Source organism: Bos taurus, chromosome 11 (assembly GCF_002263795.3).
Source record: "Bos taurus isolate L1 Dominette 01449 registration number 42190680 breed Hereford chromosome 11, ARS-UCD2.0, whole genome shotgun sequence".
Classification (NCBI taxonomy): domain Eukaryota; kingdom Metazoa; phylum Chordata; class Mammalia; order Artiodactyla; family Bovidae; genus Bos; species Bos taurus.
Genome location: NC_037338.1, coordinates 99424408 through 99441765, shown reverse-complemented (window position 1 = coordinate 99441765; position 17358 = coordinate 99424408). Strand labels below are relative to the sequence as shown.

The following is a 17358-nucleotide window of genomic DNA, read 5'->3' as shown; positions in this document are numbered from 1 at the left end:
AGCCCCTTGGTGGGCCCAGAGAGCAGGGCCTGGACTGAGCTGGAAAGCGACCAGAATCTAAGACTAGATTCCAGGCTCCAGTCCTCTTTCCCCCCAGAAGGAGAACTGGGAGCATAGAGGTCAGAGCACAGGCCCTGCATCCAGCTAACCTCGCCAAACACCTGAACAGCTGTGAGACTTAGATCACTTAACCTTCCCACATGTCAGCTCCTGTACACAGCGCCTGCCTGAAAGGGGTGAGGATCCAGTCAGTAAGCACAGCAAGCTCCTGGCACCACGAATGCCCACTGAATGTCACTTACTGACATCACATGTACCTCACCAGGCAGGGCTGGACCACATGGGATGCCTCTTACCAGGGCTCTCATCTTGACAGCAAGGTGGCCTGGGAAAGGAGGATCAAGATGCTGCATTTGGAAGTCATGTTTATTCAGTGTCTCCCACCATACTGACCAAGACTTCCATCGAGAGGGGAGAAGACTGAGAAGCCGGCAAAGAAGCAGCGAGAACCCTTTTCATGGCTGTGAGGCTGCGTCTCGGGGCAGGTTGTGTTAGGGTAGGGAAAAGCAGAGAGAGATGTCAGGAAGGGCACCCAGCCCGGGCTCCTGCTACCAGGCTACCACCTCGTGCCCGCCTGTCTGCAGAGACACCAGCATGAGAAAATCCCTGGAGGAGAGACGTGGCTTCCCTGTTGAGGCCAGGCAGTTGAGCAAGGCGCTGGTGTTGGTGGCCCGCAGCTTCACCCAAGAGTGGACGTGTCCCCGCCCTGAGAGGGCCTTTAGGTGTACAGTGGGGGAAAGGGCAGCTCAGGGGTCGGCTGGAGCCTGCAGAGGACGGAGGGGGGAAGACCTTGGGCCAGAAGCACTGTCCAGGGCCTCCAGGGCAGGCCTGTTCAGGAGCCGTCTGGGGCACAGAACAGCCCTGCCACCTACCAGTTATCTGGGCTCCAGATGGTGCCAGCAGCCTCCATGAGGTGGAAAGTGTAGGCCTGGCGCGAGCGGTCAGAAAGGTTCTGCTCACTCTTGTGAACCACTTCTCCGTGGATCAGGACGAGGGCCCCTGGCAGGGCCACAGCAGGTCAGGAGAGCACTCGGGGCAGGAAGGGACATGATGGGCAGTCCCCTCCCTCAAGCGGTGGTATGGCCTCTTTGTCCCCACCCTCATCCTGGCAACCTCAGGGGCCTGGAGTCTGCCCCAGGTTGGAGGCTGTGTGGTTGGACGTGGGTTGCCCCGGGATCAAGTCCTTCCACCGTGGCCCATGCCCTCGCAAGCCTCGGCAGTGGCATTGCCTTCTGCGGCATTTCCAGAACCAGGCAGAAGCCAGCTGGGGCCTCACCCAGGAACACAGCGTTGGAACTCAGTTTCCCTTTTCTAAAAGAAAGGGTGTGGGACTGCCCTGGTGGTCCCGTGGTTAAGAAACCGCCTTCCCATGCAGGGGATGCAAGTTCAATCCCTGGCTGGGGAACTAAGACTTCCACGTGCCACGAGGCAGCTGCCTGCATGGCTCAACTCCTGAGCACACTCGTCACAACTAACACCCAATGCAACCAGATAAATACTAATACAAAAATCGAAAGGAAGGGTGTGCTGACAGCCAGGGTTTCTGAGCACTTGTGCACCATCTCACACATGACATCTCACTGGCTTCCCCACTTGATGTTTGGGGAAACTGAGGCTCAGAGGGTTTCAGTCATTTGCTCTTAGAGACAGTCTGGAAGGAGCAGTATCTGGATTCCAGGCCAGCCTGGGGGACCCTGGTGTCGGTCACGCAGCTTTCAGTCCTCGAAGCGCCCGCCCGACGTTCCCTCCTGCTGTGACTCCCCGGCCCTCAGGTCAGAGCAGGCACAGACCCCCTGGGCATGGCCTCCAGGCCCTGCTCCCTGCCCTCTGCACCCCCCCTACCTCTCAGCACTGGTGTGGGCACAAAGAGGCTGTTATCCCGGATTGGCTCCGACCCGAGGAAGCTGGTGCCAGGCACTGAGCCAGCAGGGGTCCGGACCATCCTTCTTGACACTCCACCTGCAGGCCAAAGTGGGGCCTTCAGCCTCTCTTTTTTCCAGGTCCTTCTTCCATGGGGGCGGGGGGCTTCCCAGATGGCTCAGTGGTAAAGAACCCGCCTGCTAATGCAGGAGATGCAGGAGACACGGGTTCAATCCCTGGGTTAGGAAGATCTCCTGGAGTAGGAAGTGGCAACCTGCTCCAGTATTCTTGCCTAAAAAATCCCATAGACAGAGGAGCCTGGTGGGCTACAGTCCATGGGGTGGCAAAGAGTCCAACGCTATCGAGCACGCATGTGTACACTCGTGGAGGGTGAGGACAAGTGACCAGGGAGAGGCAGGTGGCCTCACCTGTGTGGGACCCAGGGATGAACCAGAGGCAGCCGTTCTCCAGCATGGCGTCTTCCAGGGCAATCCACAGGCCCAGCACCCGGCCCAGGGGCTCCGTGTACAGGAAGGAGGCGTCCTGGTGAGGGGCGACTGCAGCAGGCCCACCTGGGCGTGAGAAGCCCCACCCCGCCTCACCTGGGCCCCAATTCAACTCAGTCCTTGGTCCTCCCAGGAGCAGTTAGAATCTCCCCACTTCCTGGGCTGGAGACTCTGGGCAAGAGAGATCACCTCTCAAAACTTCAATTTCCTAAACCATAGAGCAGTCCCTATGATAACCTAACTGCGAGGTTGCTGAAGAAGCCCATGAGCCAATATGTGCTCAACGTTGTAACTGCAGCCTAGAAAGCAGCGGCTGTTGTTTCATTGCAGCAGGTAATCAAGCCACTGTCCTTAGGCAGGGAGGGCACTTGGCCACCAGATAGCCCAGTGTAAGCCCCCAGGGGCTGAAGACTGAGAAATTGGGTGCAAAGCAAGGGACGGACACAGAATCCCCCTTGTAAACACCCCCTGCATGATGCTGGGGCCCAGGCCACCAGGGAGGACCACTCAACAGAGGAACTGAATCTATAAGAACAAAAGTGGGTGCTAGTCCTTTCCCGAGGAACTGTGTGCTTTCTGAACACCAGACTTTAAGAGAGACTTTGACAATCCAGTGTCCAAACAAAGGTGTCCTAATGGTTGGGGCCCCAAAACACTGGGAGGAGGAAAGGCTGAAGGAGCTGGGGGTGCCAGGTTAAGCAGCGATGGCTCAGAGAGAGGATGGTCACCCCCTTCGGGAGACTGTCCTTGGGCTTGGTGGGGAGGAGGGGGCCTTACAGAGGAAGGACTCGGGCTTGTGCAGGAAGGAAAGAGCTGCCTGCAGGAGTGAGCCCTCTGTCACTGGAGGTATGTGAGAGAAGGGGATCATCGCCCATGAGGGAGGCAGGAAAGGGTAACTGTGATTCCAGCAGGTGTGTAATCAGATCAGCGATTTCTAGGCTGAATCAGCCCTCCAGGGAACTTGATAAAATACAGATTCCCAGGCCCTTGGTTACCTCAAGATCTCAGAGAATGGGGCCCAGGCATGTGTATTTCTAATCCGCAAGGGGTTGCTACCAGTTTTGGGAACCACTGTGTCAAGGACTCCTGGACACCACCCCCTCCCGCCCCACCAGTTCACTCTGGAAGCAGCAGAGGAGGCTGGTCCCTCTGGGGCCCTGACAATGATTGATGTCCCAGATCTCCCGCCAGGACCTTTGCCAGGGACCCCAGCCTGCTCTTGGCTCACCTTCACCTCCGAAGTGAGGTTGCTGCAAGAGAGAGGAGGGGCCAGGTGAGACCAGGGTGGGGGCGGGGTGGGTGCTGCTCTGAGTCATCTCAGTGGGATGCTCCTGCCCCTGCCACAGGTGTTTATCTCCCAGGCTTCCCCACTGGCACCCAGCACCTACTGTGCCAGCCCAGGAGGGCTGCAGAGAGAAAAACGACCCTGCCTAGCAGGGAGCTCCCAGTCTGAACACGCCTTCAGACACCTTCAAACTTCTCTGGGAAGAGAAGACTCACGTGCCTAACAAGAACACAAGGCAGGGCACTTCCCCGGTGGTCAGGTGGTTAAGAATCCACCTTTCAATGCAGAGGATGTGGGTTTGATCCCTGGTCAGGGAACTAAAACTCCACATGCCACGGAGCAGCTAAGCCCACGCGCTGCAACTACTGAGCCCGTGTGCCACAATAAAGACTTGACGCGACCAAAATAAAATTAGTTTGTTTAAAAAAAAAAAGAGAGACACAAGGCAGAAGTGAGGGGCAGTGGGAGGAACTGGGGCCCAGACCAGCAGTTGAGCCTCTAGGCTTCAGGGTCAGAGATGGGTCCTCTCTTCCCAAGGGAGTTTGAAGGCTTCTTGGAGGAGGTGGCACTGAGCTGGGCCTTGAAAGCTGACAGCAAGGCATTTCAATAGCCAACAAAAGGAGGAGGCAGCCCTTCGGACCCCTTCCCTTCTGCTGCTAAATTGTAACTGAGAGCCAAGGGAATGCCAGGCATCCTAACCAGGGGAGACCAATTTTCATGTTCTCTTACCCACTGAGTAGTAATTCTTCAGGGAGATAGCTTGTGGCCCTAGTATGGAGGGGCTGGTTTAAGCACTGTGCCCATTTTACAGAGGATAAACTGAGGCCTGGGGAGGACAGGGAACTCACCTTAAAGATATACATGCTCTGCACCACCACAGGCATCTGGAGGCCCAGACTTCTGGCCAAAGCCTGGAAGGGGGCAGAGGTCACACAGCCAGCCTGCCCACACTCACATCTGGCCTACCTGCCCGCCCTCACCGACACCTCTGCTCACCTGCACCTTGTGGGAGTGTGTGACACACCTGAAGATGGGGTCAAGGGCATGCAGGGCTGCAGGACAAAGGCGAGATGAAGAGCCAGTCCCCAGTCCCCAGTGCCCTCCCGGGCCTAGGCCTGCGCACCCAGGATCAGGCTTCACTTTGATGTTTGCTATTTTCTGTGCATGAGCTTTCCGCTTGTTTATAACTGAGGAGTGGAGAGCAGGGTCCAAGGGGGAGCCTGCACCCAGAAATGCCATCTGTTGGGCTACTCACTGACTGTGTGCTTTGGAGGAAGGCCCCCCCAACTCTTCAGACTTTAGGTTCCCCCAAGCCCCTGCTTACCATGGCCAATTTTGTTGATGGATTTCTCCGGTGGGACCAGGAAATTTCCTGTGGCACAAAGAATAGATCAAGGCAGAAGAACTGGAGTCCAGCTACCCGCAGACAGCTGGTCTCAGTGCACCAACCCCCCAGCCCCGGGGGGCAAACACCCAAGTCCAGCCAGTCTAGGACCCCAGTTCCAAACCTTGTTTGTCAAAGACGCCTTTCTCAAAGAAGAATCGAATCTTGTCACCGCTGCTTAAGAAATAGTCTGTGCTGCCCTGTGGAGAGGGGACATCAGAGGGACTGAGAGAGCATCCCGGGGTCACAGTTGGGCCTGACAGAGAGGGAAGAGGATTCAGAGGGCCCCCCATCCTGCACCCAGCACAGAGCTGCAGACTCCACTGATGCTTCTCAGACTTGTTCAATGCAACACAGATGGTAAACTGGAAACCCAAGGGCCCGACAGCACAGTCCGAAGCTACAAGCACAGAAGTTTTTGGAAACCTCTTTTTTTTTTAATTAATTAATTAATTTATTTGTCTGCACCAGGTCTTAATTGTGACACGCGGGATCTTTTTTCTAGTCGCAGTATGCGGGCTCTTAGTTGCAGAATGTGGGATCCTAGTTCCTTGACCAGGGATCGAACCTGGGCCCCCTGCATTGGGAGCATGGAATCTTACCACTGGACCGTCAGGAAGTCCCCCTGGAAACCTCTTAATAAATCACATGACTCATACCCGATAATGGCATGATCAAAGAGGCCTGGTTCCCAGGGAGCTCTGGGCCACTTGGGAAACCCTGGAGCTAGAATACTGGGGTTCAAATCCCAGCTCTGCCACTGATGGGCTGTGACCACAATCACATTACTGAACCTCTCCGGGTTTGGTTTCCTCATAAAATACACAGGCTACTAAAGGCACCTATCTCATAGGGTGTTGTAGGGATTATGCTGTTTACTTGGTGACTGAACAACAACATATATAAAGCACAAGAACAGTTGCTGGGAATGTGGTGTCATGTGAATATCTGCCCCTTATTATTCTTGGGCTTCCAGGGGCTCAGTGGTAAGGAATTCACCTGCCAATGCAGGAGATGTGGGTTCAATGCCTGAGTGGGGAAATATCTCCTGGAGAAGGAAATGGCAACCCACTCCAGTATTCTTGCCTGGGAAATCCCATGGACAGAGAAGCCTGGTGGGCTACAGTTCATGGGGTCACAAAGAGTTGGACATGACAGCACGTACATGCACACACACACATGTACACACACACACACATAAGACTCTAGAACAGTCCTTGGAATAAATGGTGTCATGTGAATATCTGCGTTTATTATTATAGAAAACACTCAGTGAGGGCATGACTAAATGCTCTCTAAATATAAGCTATTACTAATCTTTTTCTTAATAACTCCTCCTTGTTAATTTTAATATCATATTTCAAATTTCTTAGCATCATCTGAAAATGATGCTCCAGGAAGATGTCCCTTGTTTTCCTTGTGGCTTTGGTCACACATGATCACCATGCCGAGGAGCCTACCAGGCTCCTCTGTTCATGGGATTTTCCAGGTGAGAGTACTGGAGTGAGTTGCCATTGCCTTCTCCAATATATATGAACAGACTCAATGAAAAGTAAAAGTGAAAGTGTAAGTTGCTCAGTCGTGTCCAACTCCTTGCAACCCCATGGACTGTAACCCGCCAGGCTCCTCTGTCCATGGAATTTCCCAAGCAAGAATACTGGAGTGGGTTGCCATTCCCTTCTCCAGGGGATCTTCCTGACCCAGGGATTGAACCCCAGTCTCCCGAATCGCAGGCAGATTCTTTGATGTCTGAGCCATCAGGTAAGCCCATACACGAAGCACACATACACATCATCTTCCTTCCAAGTAGGGGCATTGGTGTCACTCAACTGAGCCTATGTCACCATGGAAGGAAGATTGTATATACACGACACACATGTATAATCTTCCTCCCAGGGTGGTGACTTAAGGACAGTTGAGTGATGCCCCTGCCTGGGTTCCCAGGAGGCAGAGCCTCACCTCTTACTCACCTGAACACATCTGCTATCACAGGTGCCTGCCTGGCTCAAATCAGTGACTCATAGTGGTTCTTTGAAAACTTTCAGCTTCCCACTGAAAACTGAAAGGTTTTTTCCAACATTCTCAGTTCCTCTGTACTAGGATCAGGGTGAGGGAAACAAGTCTCAGAAGCATCAGTTTAGTTCAGTTCAGTCTCTCAGTCGTGTCCGACTCTTTGTGACCCTATGAACCACAGCACACCAGCCCTCCCTGTCCATCACCAACTCCCAGAGTCCACCCAAACCCATGTCCATTGAGTTGGTGACGCCATCCAACCATCTCCTCTGTCGTCCCCTTCTCCTCCTGCCCTCAACCTTATAATGGATAATAATATTAAAGACAATGATGCTACATGCATGTCAAAGATGTTACTAAACTCAGTAATTCACAAAGGAACCAGCAACATGTTCAAAGGAGAATTTTAAGAACCACACAAATATAGGCACCAAGAAACGCTGAAATGAATTTACAGATCAGTGCAAAACTGATACAGCCACAGGGGCGATCAATAATTGCATCCTGCCAGACCCAGTTCATGCCCATTTCTATGGACAAGTATCACTGAGTTATCACAAAACTTGCAGGATTGTCAACTTAAAAAACAATGAAAAGTGCAGGTAAGCTGGAAAGAAGAGCTGAACAGGACACCTGCCGATCTTTTTTAAACATCCATTTCAAAGTCTTTCACAGTATCAGTAGTGAATATTGAGGATATACTGGATACCAGTACAGCCAAATGAAACCTACTGTTGGGAGCAAAGCTGTCATCCTATAAACCCCCTTTCCTTCTCAACTCCCCATTCTCTGCGTAGTAAGCCTTCCAGTCACTGTAATTCCCTTTATGCCCACCAGATGGCAGAAGTTCATTGCCATGAGTAAGCATGAGCCCCCATTACTGAGCCTGGACCACAGCTTGTTTTGTGGTTGTTAGTGTATTTATCGTATGCAGAGTACATCATGAGAAACGCTGGGCTGGACGAAACACAAACTGGAATCAAGATTGCCAGGAGAAATATCAATAACCTCAGATATGCAGATGACACCACCCTTATGGCAGAAAGTGAAGAACTAAAGAGCCTCTTGATGAAAGTGAAAGAGGAGAGTGAAAAAGTTGGCTTAAAGCTCAACATTCAGAAAACAAAGATCATGGCATCTGGTCCCATCACTTCATGGCAAATAGATGGGGAAACAGTGGAAACAGTGGCTGACTTTATTTTTCTAGGCTCCAAAATCACTGCAGATGGTGACTGCAGCCATGAAATTAAAAAACGCTTACTCCTTGGAAGGAAAGTTATGACCAACCTGGACAGCATATTAAAAAGTAGAGACATTACTTTGCCAACAAAGGTTCATCTAGTCAAGGCTATGTTTTTTCCGGTGGTAACGTATGGATGTGAGAGTTGGACTATAAAGAAAGCTGAGTGCTGAAGAATTGATGCTTTTGCACTGTGGGGTTGGAGAACACTCTTGAGAGTCCCTTGGACTTCGAGGAGATCCAACCAGTCCATCCTTAAGGAGATCAGTCCTGGGTGTTCATTGGAAGGACTGATGTTGAAGCTGAAACTCCAATACTTTGGCCACCTGATGCAAAGAGCTGACTCACTTGAAAAGACCTTGATGCTGGGAAAGATTGAGTGCAGGAGAAGGGGACAACAGAGGATGAGATGGTTGGATGGCATCACCGAGTCAATGGACATGGGTTTGGGTGAACTCCGGGAGTTGGTGATGGACAGGGAGGGCTGGCATGCTGCGGTTCATGGAGTCGCAAAGAGTCGGACACGACTGAGCGACTGCACTGAACTGAATGTATTTACTTGGCTGTGCCGGGTGTTTAGTTGTGGCATGCAGGATCTTCCATGTTTATTGCAGCATGCAATTCTTTAGTTGCAGCATGTGGGATCTAGATCCCTGACCAGGGATGGAACCTGGGCCCCCTGCACTGAGAGTGTAAAGTCTTAGCCGCTGGACCCACCAGGGAAGTCCCTGGACTGCAGCTTTGGCTTGAGGGCCCAGCAGCAGGCAGGCTCATAAAATCAGGCTATGAAAGGTTACAAGAACTGTGTGGGAGAACCCCTGGGTCTCAACTTATCCATCTCAAACTGTACTGAGTCCCATTAGGTCACCGGGGTGGAGTCAGGTGGAGGGGCGGGACAAGCAGAGCTCCTAGTCTCACTGGGGGATGACTTACCCAGGTAGGCCCATCAAAATCATTTGTTTTGGATTGTGGCCACAAAGTGGTGCTTTGTGGCAGGAAAACTTCTAAGGAAGTACAGCAGAGCAGTGACAACATGAACTTGGTATCCGGCAAATCTGGGTTTAAGTTCTGGCTCTATTAGTGATTAACTGTGTAGTTTGGGGCATGTGAACTGAACTTCAATTATCCTTAATTTATCTGTCAAATGGGGGCAATAACGTTGACTTTATAAATTCATAGTAGGGAGTGAAGGAAATCGGCAAATAAGACACAGTCTGGTGCCTTGAGAAAGTTCAAGGCCTGACTCAGTATCAGAATGAGCTGATGGGGGGACTCCCCTGGCGGCTCGTGGTTAAGGGTCTGAGCTTCCACTTCAGGGGGTACAGGTTCTATCCCTGGTTGGGGAACTAAGAGCTGAACAGTGCTGCAAGGCCAGAAAAATGAACCCATGGGCCTTGGGACCTGATGTTTCCAGGCTTCACCGCCCATCAGAGACCAGGTCCCATCTCTGCCTGCTCCAGGCACCTACCTGGGCTCGCAGCTGCTCCTCCTCCTGGGTAGAAAATTCCGTGCGACAGTGGAGAGGGACATCCATCTTGGCCACGATCTCATCAATCCTCCGTTGCATGGCCTCACACTCGTCTGCAGATAAGAACCCTTCCAGCACCAGGAATCCATCCTCCTGAAACTGCAGGCAGACAGGCAGGAGACTCAGGCTTCCCCCCAGCCTCAAACGCTCTTTGAGAGGACTGATTTGACCCCTCCCCAAACCAGAAGCTGTCTGAAGGCAGGACCTAGCGTCCTGTTCGTTGCTCCGCCCGCCTCCCTGGCCATGGTGCCTATGTCCAGTGAAGGGCAGTGAGTGCTGGCTGCTTGAATGAAGGGGAGTAGAAGCAGAGATGTCCCCACTGTAACCCTCCAGTGGGCTTGAGTCACATGGGGATACAACCTCATTCATTTATCCAGCCAACATTGACTGTACATCTACCGTGCACCAGATGTGGCTTTAGGAGCTAGAGATTCAGTCGTGAACAAGCCATCCATGATGCCTGCCTCCCAGACCTGGTCTAAGAAAGGAGACAGACATCCAACAGACCAGTATACACGGGATTCTATTACACGAAGTATGCTTTATCTCCCTGGAGTGTAACACAGGTGATAGAAAAATATTTACTGGCATGGGGATGTGTTCTAGATATATTGTGAGATTAGAAAAAGAAGCCATGGGAGTTCCCTGGTGGTTCAGTAGCTAAGATTCCCCGCTGCTCCCAGTGCCTGGGGAATTAGATCCCACATGCCAGAACTAAGTGTTCACATGCTACAACTAACCATCCCATATGCCGAAAGGAAGATAAAAGATCCCAAGTGCTTCGACTAAAACCCAGCCCAGCTAAATAAATAAATGTACTGAAGAGCCGGCTCATTGGAAAAGACCTTGATGCTGGGAAAGACTGAGGGCAGGAGGAGAAGTGGGTGACAGAGGATGAGGTGGTTGGATGGCATCACAGACTCAACAGACTTGAGTTTGAGCAAACTCCGGGAGAGAGTGAAGAACAGGCCAGCATGGTATGCTGTGATCCATGAGGCTGCAAAGAGTTGGACATGACTAAGTGACTGAACAAGAACAACAAAAAAAGCCAAATACAAATAAGTATTCTAATTTGCGAGAACTTGGGCAAATGCTGTCCAGTGGGGTCACACCTGTCCCTCCACAGAGGGCTGCGTGAAGGCCCAAGGGACAGCAGGAGTTCTAGGTCCCAGTACTGTGCCTGGCACATAGGAGAAACTTGGGGAAACATGTTGAATGGGCATTTCTACCATCTGTAAGAATACACGGAAGAACTATACAAAAAAGTTCTTAATGGCCCAGATAATCACGATGCTGTGGTCATGTACCTAGAGCCAGACATTCTGGAATGCAAAGTCGAGTGGGCCTCAGCAAGCATTACATGAACAAAGCTAGTGGAGGTGACAGAATTTCAGATGAGCTACTTCAAATTCTAAAAGATGATGCTGTGAAAGTGCTGCACTCAAAATGCCAGCAAATTTGGAAAACTCAGCAATAGCCACAGGACTGAAAAAGGTCAGTTTTCATTCCAATCCCAAAGAAAGGCAATGCCTAGGAATATTCAAACTACCATACAGTTGTGCTCATTTCACATGCTAGAAAGGTAATGCTCAGAATTCTTCAAGCTAGACTTCAATAGTCTGTGAACCGAGAACTTCCAGATGTATAAACTGGATTTAGAAAAGGCAGAGGAACCAGAAATCAAATGGCCAACATCTGTTGGATCATAGAAAAAGCAAAGGAATTCCAGAAAAACATCTACTTCTGCTTTGTCGACCACACTAAAGCCTTTGACTGTGTTGATCACAACAAACTGTGGAAAACTCTTAAAGAGATGGGGATACCAGACCACCTTACCTGCCTCCTGAGAAATCTGTATGCAGGTCAAGAAGCAACGGTTAGAACTGGACATGGAACAACAGACTGGTTCCAAATTGGGAAAGGAGCACGTCAAGGCTGTATATTGTCACCCTGCTTATTTAACTTATATAAAGAATCAGTTCAGTTCAGTTCAGTCACTCAGATCAGATCAGATCAGTTGCTCAGTCGTGTCCGACTCTTCTCGACCTCATGAATTGCAGCATGCCAGGCCTCCCTGTCCATCACCAACTCCCAGAGTTCACTCAGACTCACGTCCATCGAGTCAGTGATGCCATCCAGCCATCTCATCCTCTGTCGTCCCCTTCTCCTCTTGCCCCCAATCCCTCCCAGCATCGGAGTCTTTTCCAATGAGTCAACTCTTTGCATGAGGTGGCCAAAGTACTGGAGTTTCAGCTTTAGCATCAGTCCTTCCAAAGAAATCCCAGGGCTGATCTCCTTCAGAATGGACTGGTTGGATCTCCTTGCAGTCCAAGGGACTCTCCAAAGTCCTATCCAACACCACAGTTCAAAAGCATCAATTCTTCGGCATTCAGCCTTCTTCACAGTCCAACTCTCACATCCATACATGAGCACAGGAAAAACCATAGCCTTGACTAGATGAACCTTTGTTGGCAAAGTAATGTCTCTGCTTTTGAATATGCTATCTACGTTGGTCATAACTTTCCTTCCAAGGAGTAAGCGTCTTTTAATTTCATGGCTGCAGTCACCATCTGCAGTGATTTTGGAGCCTAGAAAAATAAAGTCTGATACTGTTTCCACTGTTTCCCCATCTATTTGCCATGAAGCGATGGGACCGGATGCCATGATCTTCATTTTCTGAATGTTGAGCTTTAAGCCAACTTTTTCACTCTCCACTTTCACCTTCATCAAGAGGCTTTTGAGTTCTTCTTCACTTTCTGCCATAAGGGTGGTGTCATCTGCATATCTGAGGTTATTGATATTCCTCCCGGCAATCTTGATTCCAGCTTGTGTTTCTTCCAGCCCAGCATTTCTCATGATGTACTCCGCATATAAGTTAAATAAGCAGGGTGACAATATACAGCCTTGACGTACTCCTTTTCCTATTTGGAACCAGTCTGTTGTTCCATGTCCAGTTCTAACTGTTGCTTCCTGACCTGCATACAGATTTCTCAAGAGGCAGGTCAGGTGGTCTGGTATTCCCATCTCTTTCAGAATTTTCCACAGTCTATTGTGATCCACACAGTCAAAGGCTTTGGCATAGTCAATAAAGCAGAAATAGATGTTTTCTGGAACTCTCTTGCTTTTTCCATGATCCAGCGGATGTTGGCAATTTGATCTCTGGTTCCTCTGTCTTTTCTAAAACCAGCTTAAAGATCAGGAGGTTCATGGTTCACATATTGCTGAAGCCTGGCTTGGAGAATTTTGAGCATTACTTTACTAGCATGTGAGATGAGTGCAATTGTGCGGTAGTTTAAGCATTCTTTGGCATTGCCTTTCTTTGGGATTGGAATGAAAACTGACCTTTTCCAGTCCTGTGGCCACTGCTGAGTTTTCCAAATTTGCTGGCATATTGAGTGCAGCACTTTCACAGCATCATCTTTCAGGATTTGAAATAGCTCAACTGGAATTCTATCACCTCCACTAGCTTTGTTCGTAGTGATGCTTGCTAAGGCCCACTTCACTTCACATTCCAGGATGTCTGGCTCTAGGTCAGTGATCACACCATTGTGATTAGCTGGGTCGTGAAGATCTTTTTTGTACAGTTCTTCTGTGTATTCTTGCCATTTCTTCTTAATATCTTCTGCTTCTGTTAGGTCCATACCATTTCTGTCCTTTATAAAGCCCATCTTTGCATGAAATGTTCCTTTGGTATCTCTGATTTTCTTGACGAGATCTCTAGTCTTTCCCATTCTGTTGTTTTCCTCTATTTCTTTGCATTGATCGCTGAGGAAGGCTTTCTTATCTCTTCTTGCTATTCTTTGGAACTCTGCATTCAGATGTTTATATCTTTCCTTTTCTCCTTTGCTTTTCACTTCTCTTCTTTTCACAGCTATTTGTAAGGCCTCCCCAGACAGCCATTTTGCATTTCTTTTCCATGGGGATGGTCTTGATCCCTGTCTCCTGTACAATGTCATGAACCTCAGTCCATAGTTCATCAGGCACTCTATCTATCAGATCTAGGCCCTTAAATCTATTTCTCACTTCCACTGTATAATCATAAGGGATTTGATTTAGGTCATACCTGAATGGTCTAGTGGTTTTCCCTACTTTCTTCAATTTAAGTCTGAATTTGGCAATAAGAAGTTCATGGTCTGAGCCACAGTCAGCTCCCAGTCTTGTTTTTGCTGACTGTATAGAGCTTCTCCGTCTTTGGCTGCAAAGAATATAATCAATCTGATTTCGGTGTTGACCATCTGGTGATGTCCATGTATAGAGTCCTCTCTTGTGTTGTTGGAAGAGGGTGTTTGTTATGACCAGTGCATTTTCTTGGCAAAACTCTATTAGTCTTTGCCCTGTTTCATTCTGTATTCCAAGGCCAAATTTGCCTGTTACTCCAGGTGTTTCTTGACTTCCTACTTTTGCATTCCAGTCCCCTATAATGAAAAGGACATCTTTTTGGGGTGTTAGTCACTCAGTCATATCCAACTCTTTGCAACCCCATGAACGGCAGCACACCAGGCCTCCCTGTCCATCACCAACTCCCAGAGTTCACCCAAACCCATGTCCATTGAGTCGGTGATGCCATCCAGCCATCTCATCCTCTGTCGTCGCCTTCTCCTCCTGCCCTCAATCTTTCCCAGCATCAGGGTCTTTTCCAATGAGTCAGCTCTTCTCATCAGGTGGCCAAAGTATTGGAGTTTCAGCTTCAACATCAGTTCTTCCAATGAACACCCAGGACTGATCTCCTTTAGGATGGACTGGTTGGATCTCCTCACAGTCCAAGGGACTCTCAAGAGTCTTCTCCAACACCACAGTTCAAAAGCATCAATTCTTTGGTGCTCAGCTTTGTTCACAGTCCAACTCTCACATCCATACATGACCACAGGAAAAACCATAGCCTTGACTAGATGAACCTTTGTTGGCAAAGTAATGTCTCTGCTTTTGAATATGCTATCTAGGTTGGTCATAACTTTCCTTCCAAGGAGTAAACGTCTTTTAATTTCATGGCTGCAGTCACCATCTGCAGTGATTTTGGAGCCTAGAAAAATAAAGTCAGCCACTGTTTCCACTGTTTCCCCATCTATTTGCCATGAAGTGATGGGACCGGATGCCATGATCTTCATTTTCTGAATGTTGAGCTTTAAGCCAACTTTTTCACTCTCCTCTTTCACTTTCATCAAGAGGCTCTTTAGTTCTTCTTTACTTTCTGCCATAAGGGTGGTGTCATCTGCATATCTGAGGTTATTGATATTTCTGCTAGCAATTTTGATTCCAGCTTGTGCTTCGTCCAGCCTGGCGTTTCTCGTGATGTTCTCTGCATATAAGTTAAATAAACAAGGTGACAATATACAGCCTTGACGTACTCCTTTTCCTATTTGGAACCAGTCTGCTGTTCCATGTCCAGTTCTAACTGTTGCTTCATCATGTGAAATGCCAAGCTGGATGAATCACAAGCTGGAATCAAGATTTGCTATTCAGTTCCTCAGTCGTGTCAGACTCTTTGTGATCCCATGGACTGCAGCACACCAAGCTTCCCTGTCCTTCACCATCTCCTGGAGCTTGCTCAGATTCATGTCCATTGAGTCAGTGATGCCATGTAACTGTCTCCTCTTCTGTCATCCCCTTCTCCTTAACCCTCAACATTCAAAAAACTAAGATCAATGGCATCCAGTCAGTCCTATGACTTCTTTGCAAATAGAAGGGGAAAAAGTGGAAACCATGACATATTTTATTTTCTTGGGCTCCAAAATCACTGTGGATGGTGACTGCAACCATGAAATTAAAAGATGATTGCTCCTTGGAAGAAAAGCAATGACAAACCTAGACAGTATGTTAAAAAGCAGAGACATCACTTTGCGGACAAAGGTCCATCTAGTCAAATCTATGGTTTTTCCAGTAGTCACGTTTGGATGTAAGAGTTGGACCATAAAGAAGGCTGAACACCCAAGAACTGATGGTTTCGAACTGTGCTGGAGAAGACTCTTGAGAGTCCCTTGGACAGCAAGGAGATCAAACAATCCTAAAGGAAGCCAACCCTGAATGTTCATCGGAAGGACTGATGCTGAAGCTGAAGCTCCAATACTTTGGCCACCTAATACAAACAGCTGACTCATTAGAAAAGACCCTGATGCTGGGAAAGATCGAAGGCAGGAGGAGAAGGGAATGACAGAGGATGAGATGGTTGGATGGCATCACCAACTCAATGGACCTAAGTTTGAGCAAACTCCAAGATATAGTGAAGAACAGGGAAGCCTGGTGTGCTGCAGTCCATGGGATCACAAAGAGTCGGACACAACCTAGTCAGACACAACAACTGTGATGGGCCTTTTATTTTATTCGGCCCCACAGTGCGGCTTCCGGGATCTTAATTCCAAGTCCTGGCATCAAACCTGTGCCCTCCGCAGTGGAAAGGCCAAGTCTTAACGGCGGGACCACCCGGGAATTCCCCGGACCTTTCAGCGATTCAAGGGCTGTATACAAAAATATTGTCTCAGCGTAGGGAATGTATGCGTGCGTGCCCGTGCGTGCGTGCTCAGTCGCTTCAGTCGTGTCCGACTCTTTGCGACCCTATGGACTGTGCGGCTCACCAGGCTCCTCTGTCCATGGGATTCTTCAGGCAAGAATACTGGAGTGGGTTGCCATTTCCTTCTTCAAGGAAATGTATGGAATGTTTTAATTTTCTTTTTTGAGATTTTCTGTAATTTTTTTTTTTTTTTTTTTTTTGCATTTTCCTCTTGCCACCAGGATCAAACCACAAGGGTCAGGTTTTTTCAAAGATCTCCCTCGCTCTAATTCCCAAGGCTTAGCTCTTTCCAGGTGGCGCTAGCGGTGAAGAACCCGCCTGGCAATGCAGGAGACTTAAGAAACGCAGGTCGGATCCCTGGTCCTCCTCTGGAGGAGGGCATGTCAACCCGCTCCAGTAGTTTTGCCTGGAGAATCCCGTGGACAGAGGAACCTGGCGGGAGACAGTCCGTAGGGTGGCAAAGAGTGGGACAAGACTGAAGTGACTTAGCATACAGGCACGCTGGAACGCCCGCGGCTGGTTCCGCAGCCAAGCGCCTTGGGTTAGGGGTGGGATCAGCGGGCCCGCCCCCTCGTTGGGCCCGCCCCTTCCCAGACCTTCGCCCCCGCCCCCACCCCCAGCTCTCAAGACCCTGTGTTTTAGTCTGGTATTGTCACCTACATGTTCCCCCACCACCGCGGGTGCGGTGGCCTGGACGGCCCCTGGCTGTGTGTGCAGAAGTTAGGGGTCGTGCCTGTGAACCGACCACTCTGGGCTTCAGTTTCCTGTTCAGAAATACAACGGGGCGGGGTCGAGTTTCCTGGACTAGCTCAAGTTTTGAGGGGCCCCTTATATTTATCTGACCCTCGGGGTCTCCCAACCGGCAGGCCCCTACCTTCTGAAGCTGTGAGGGAATCAGGCAGGCCATGATGACCCGGGGCAGGGCACAAGGGCGGCTGGTAGCTCTGGGTACCAAGGCCAAGGCTGGAGAGGAAGTT

The 17358-nt window shown here is 49.7% G+C and overlaps 1 protein-coding gene across 1 annotated transcript; it reads right to left on the bottom strand.

Moving 5' to 3' along the window:
* Positions 1–408: 408 nt before the first annotated feature.
* PHYHD1 (phytanoyl-CoA dioxygenase domain containing 1) lies at positions 409–17358 on the bottom strand. The gene is given in 11 exon segments (NM_001076243.1): positions 409–824; positions 933–1059; positions 1903–2019; positions 2349–2477; positions 3655–3676; positions 4560–4622; positions 4708–4763; positions 5036–5083; positions 5220–5295; positions 9817–9975; positions 17256–17358. Coding segments are annotated over 11 exon segments (876 nt in total). The 5' UTR covers positions 17289–17358; the 3' UTR covers positions 409–778.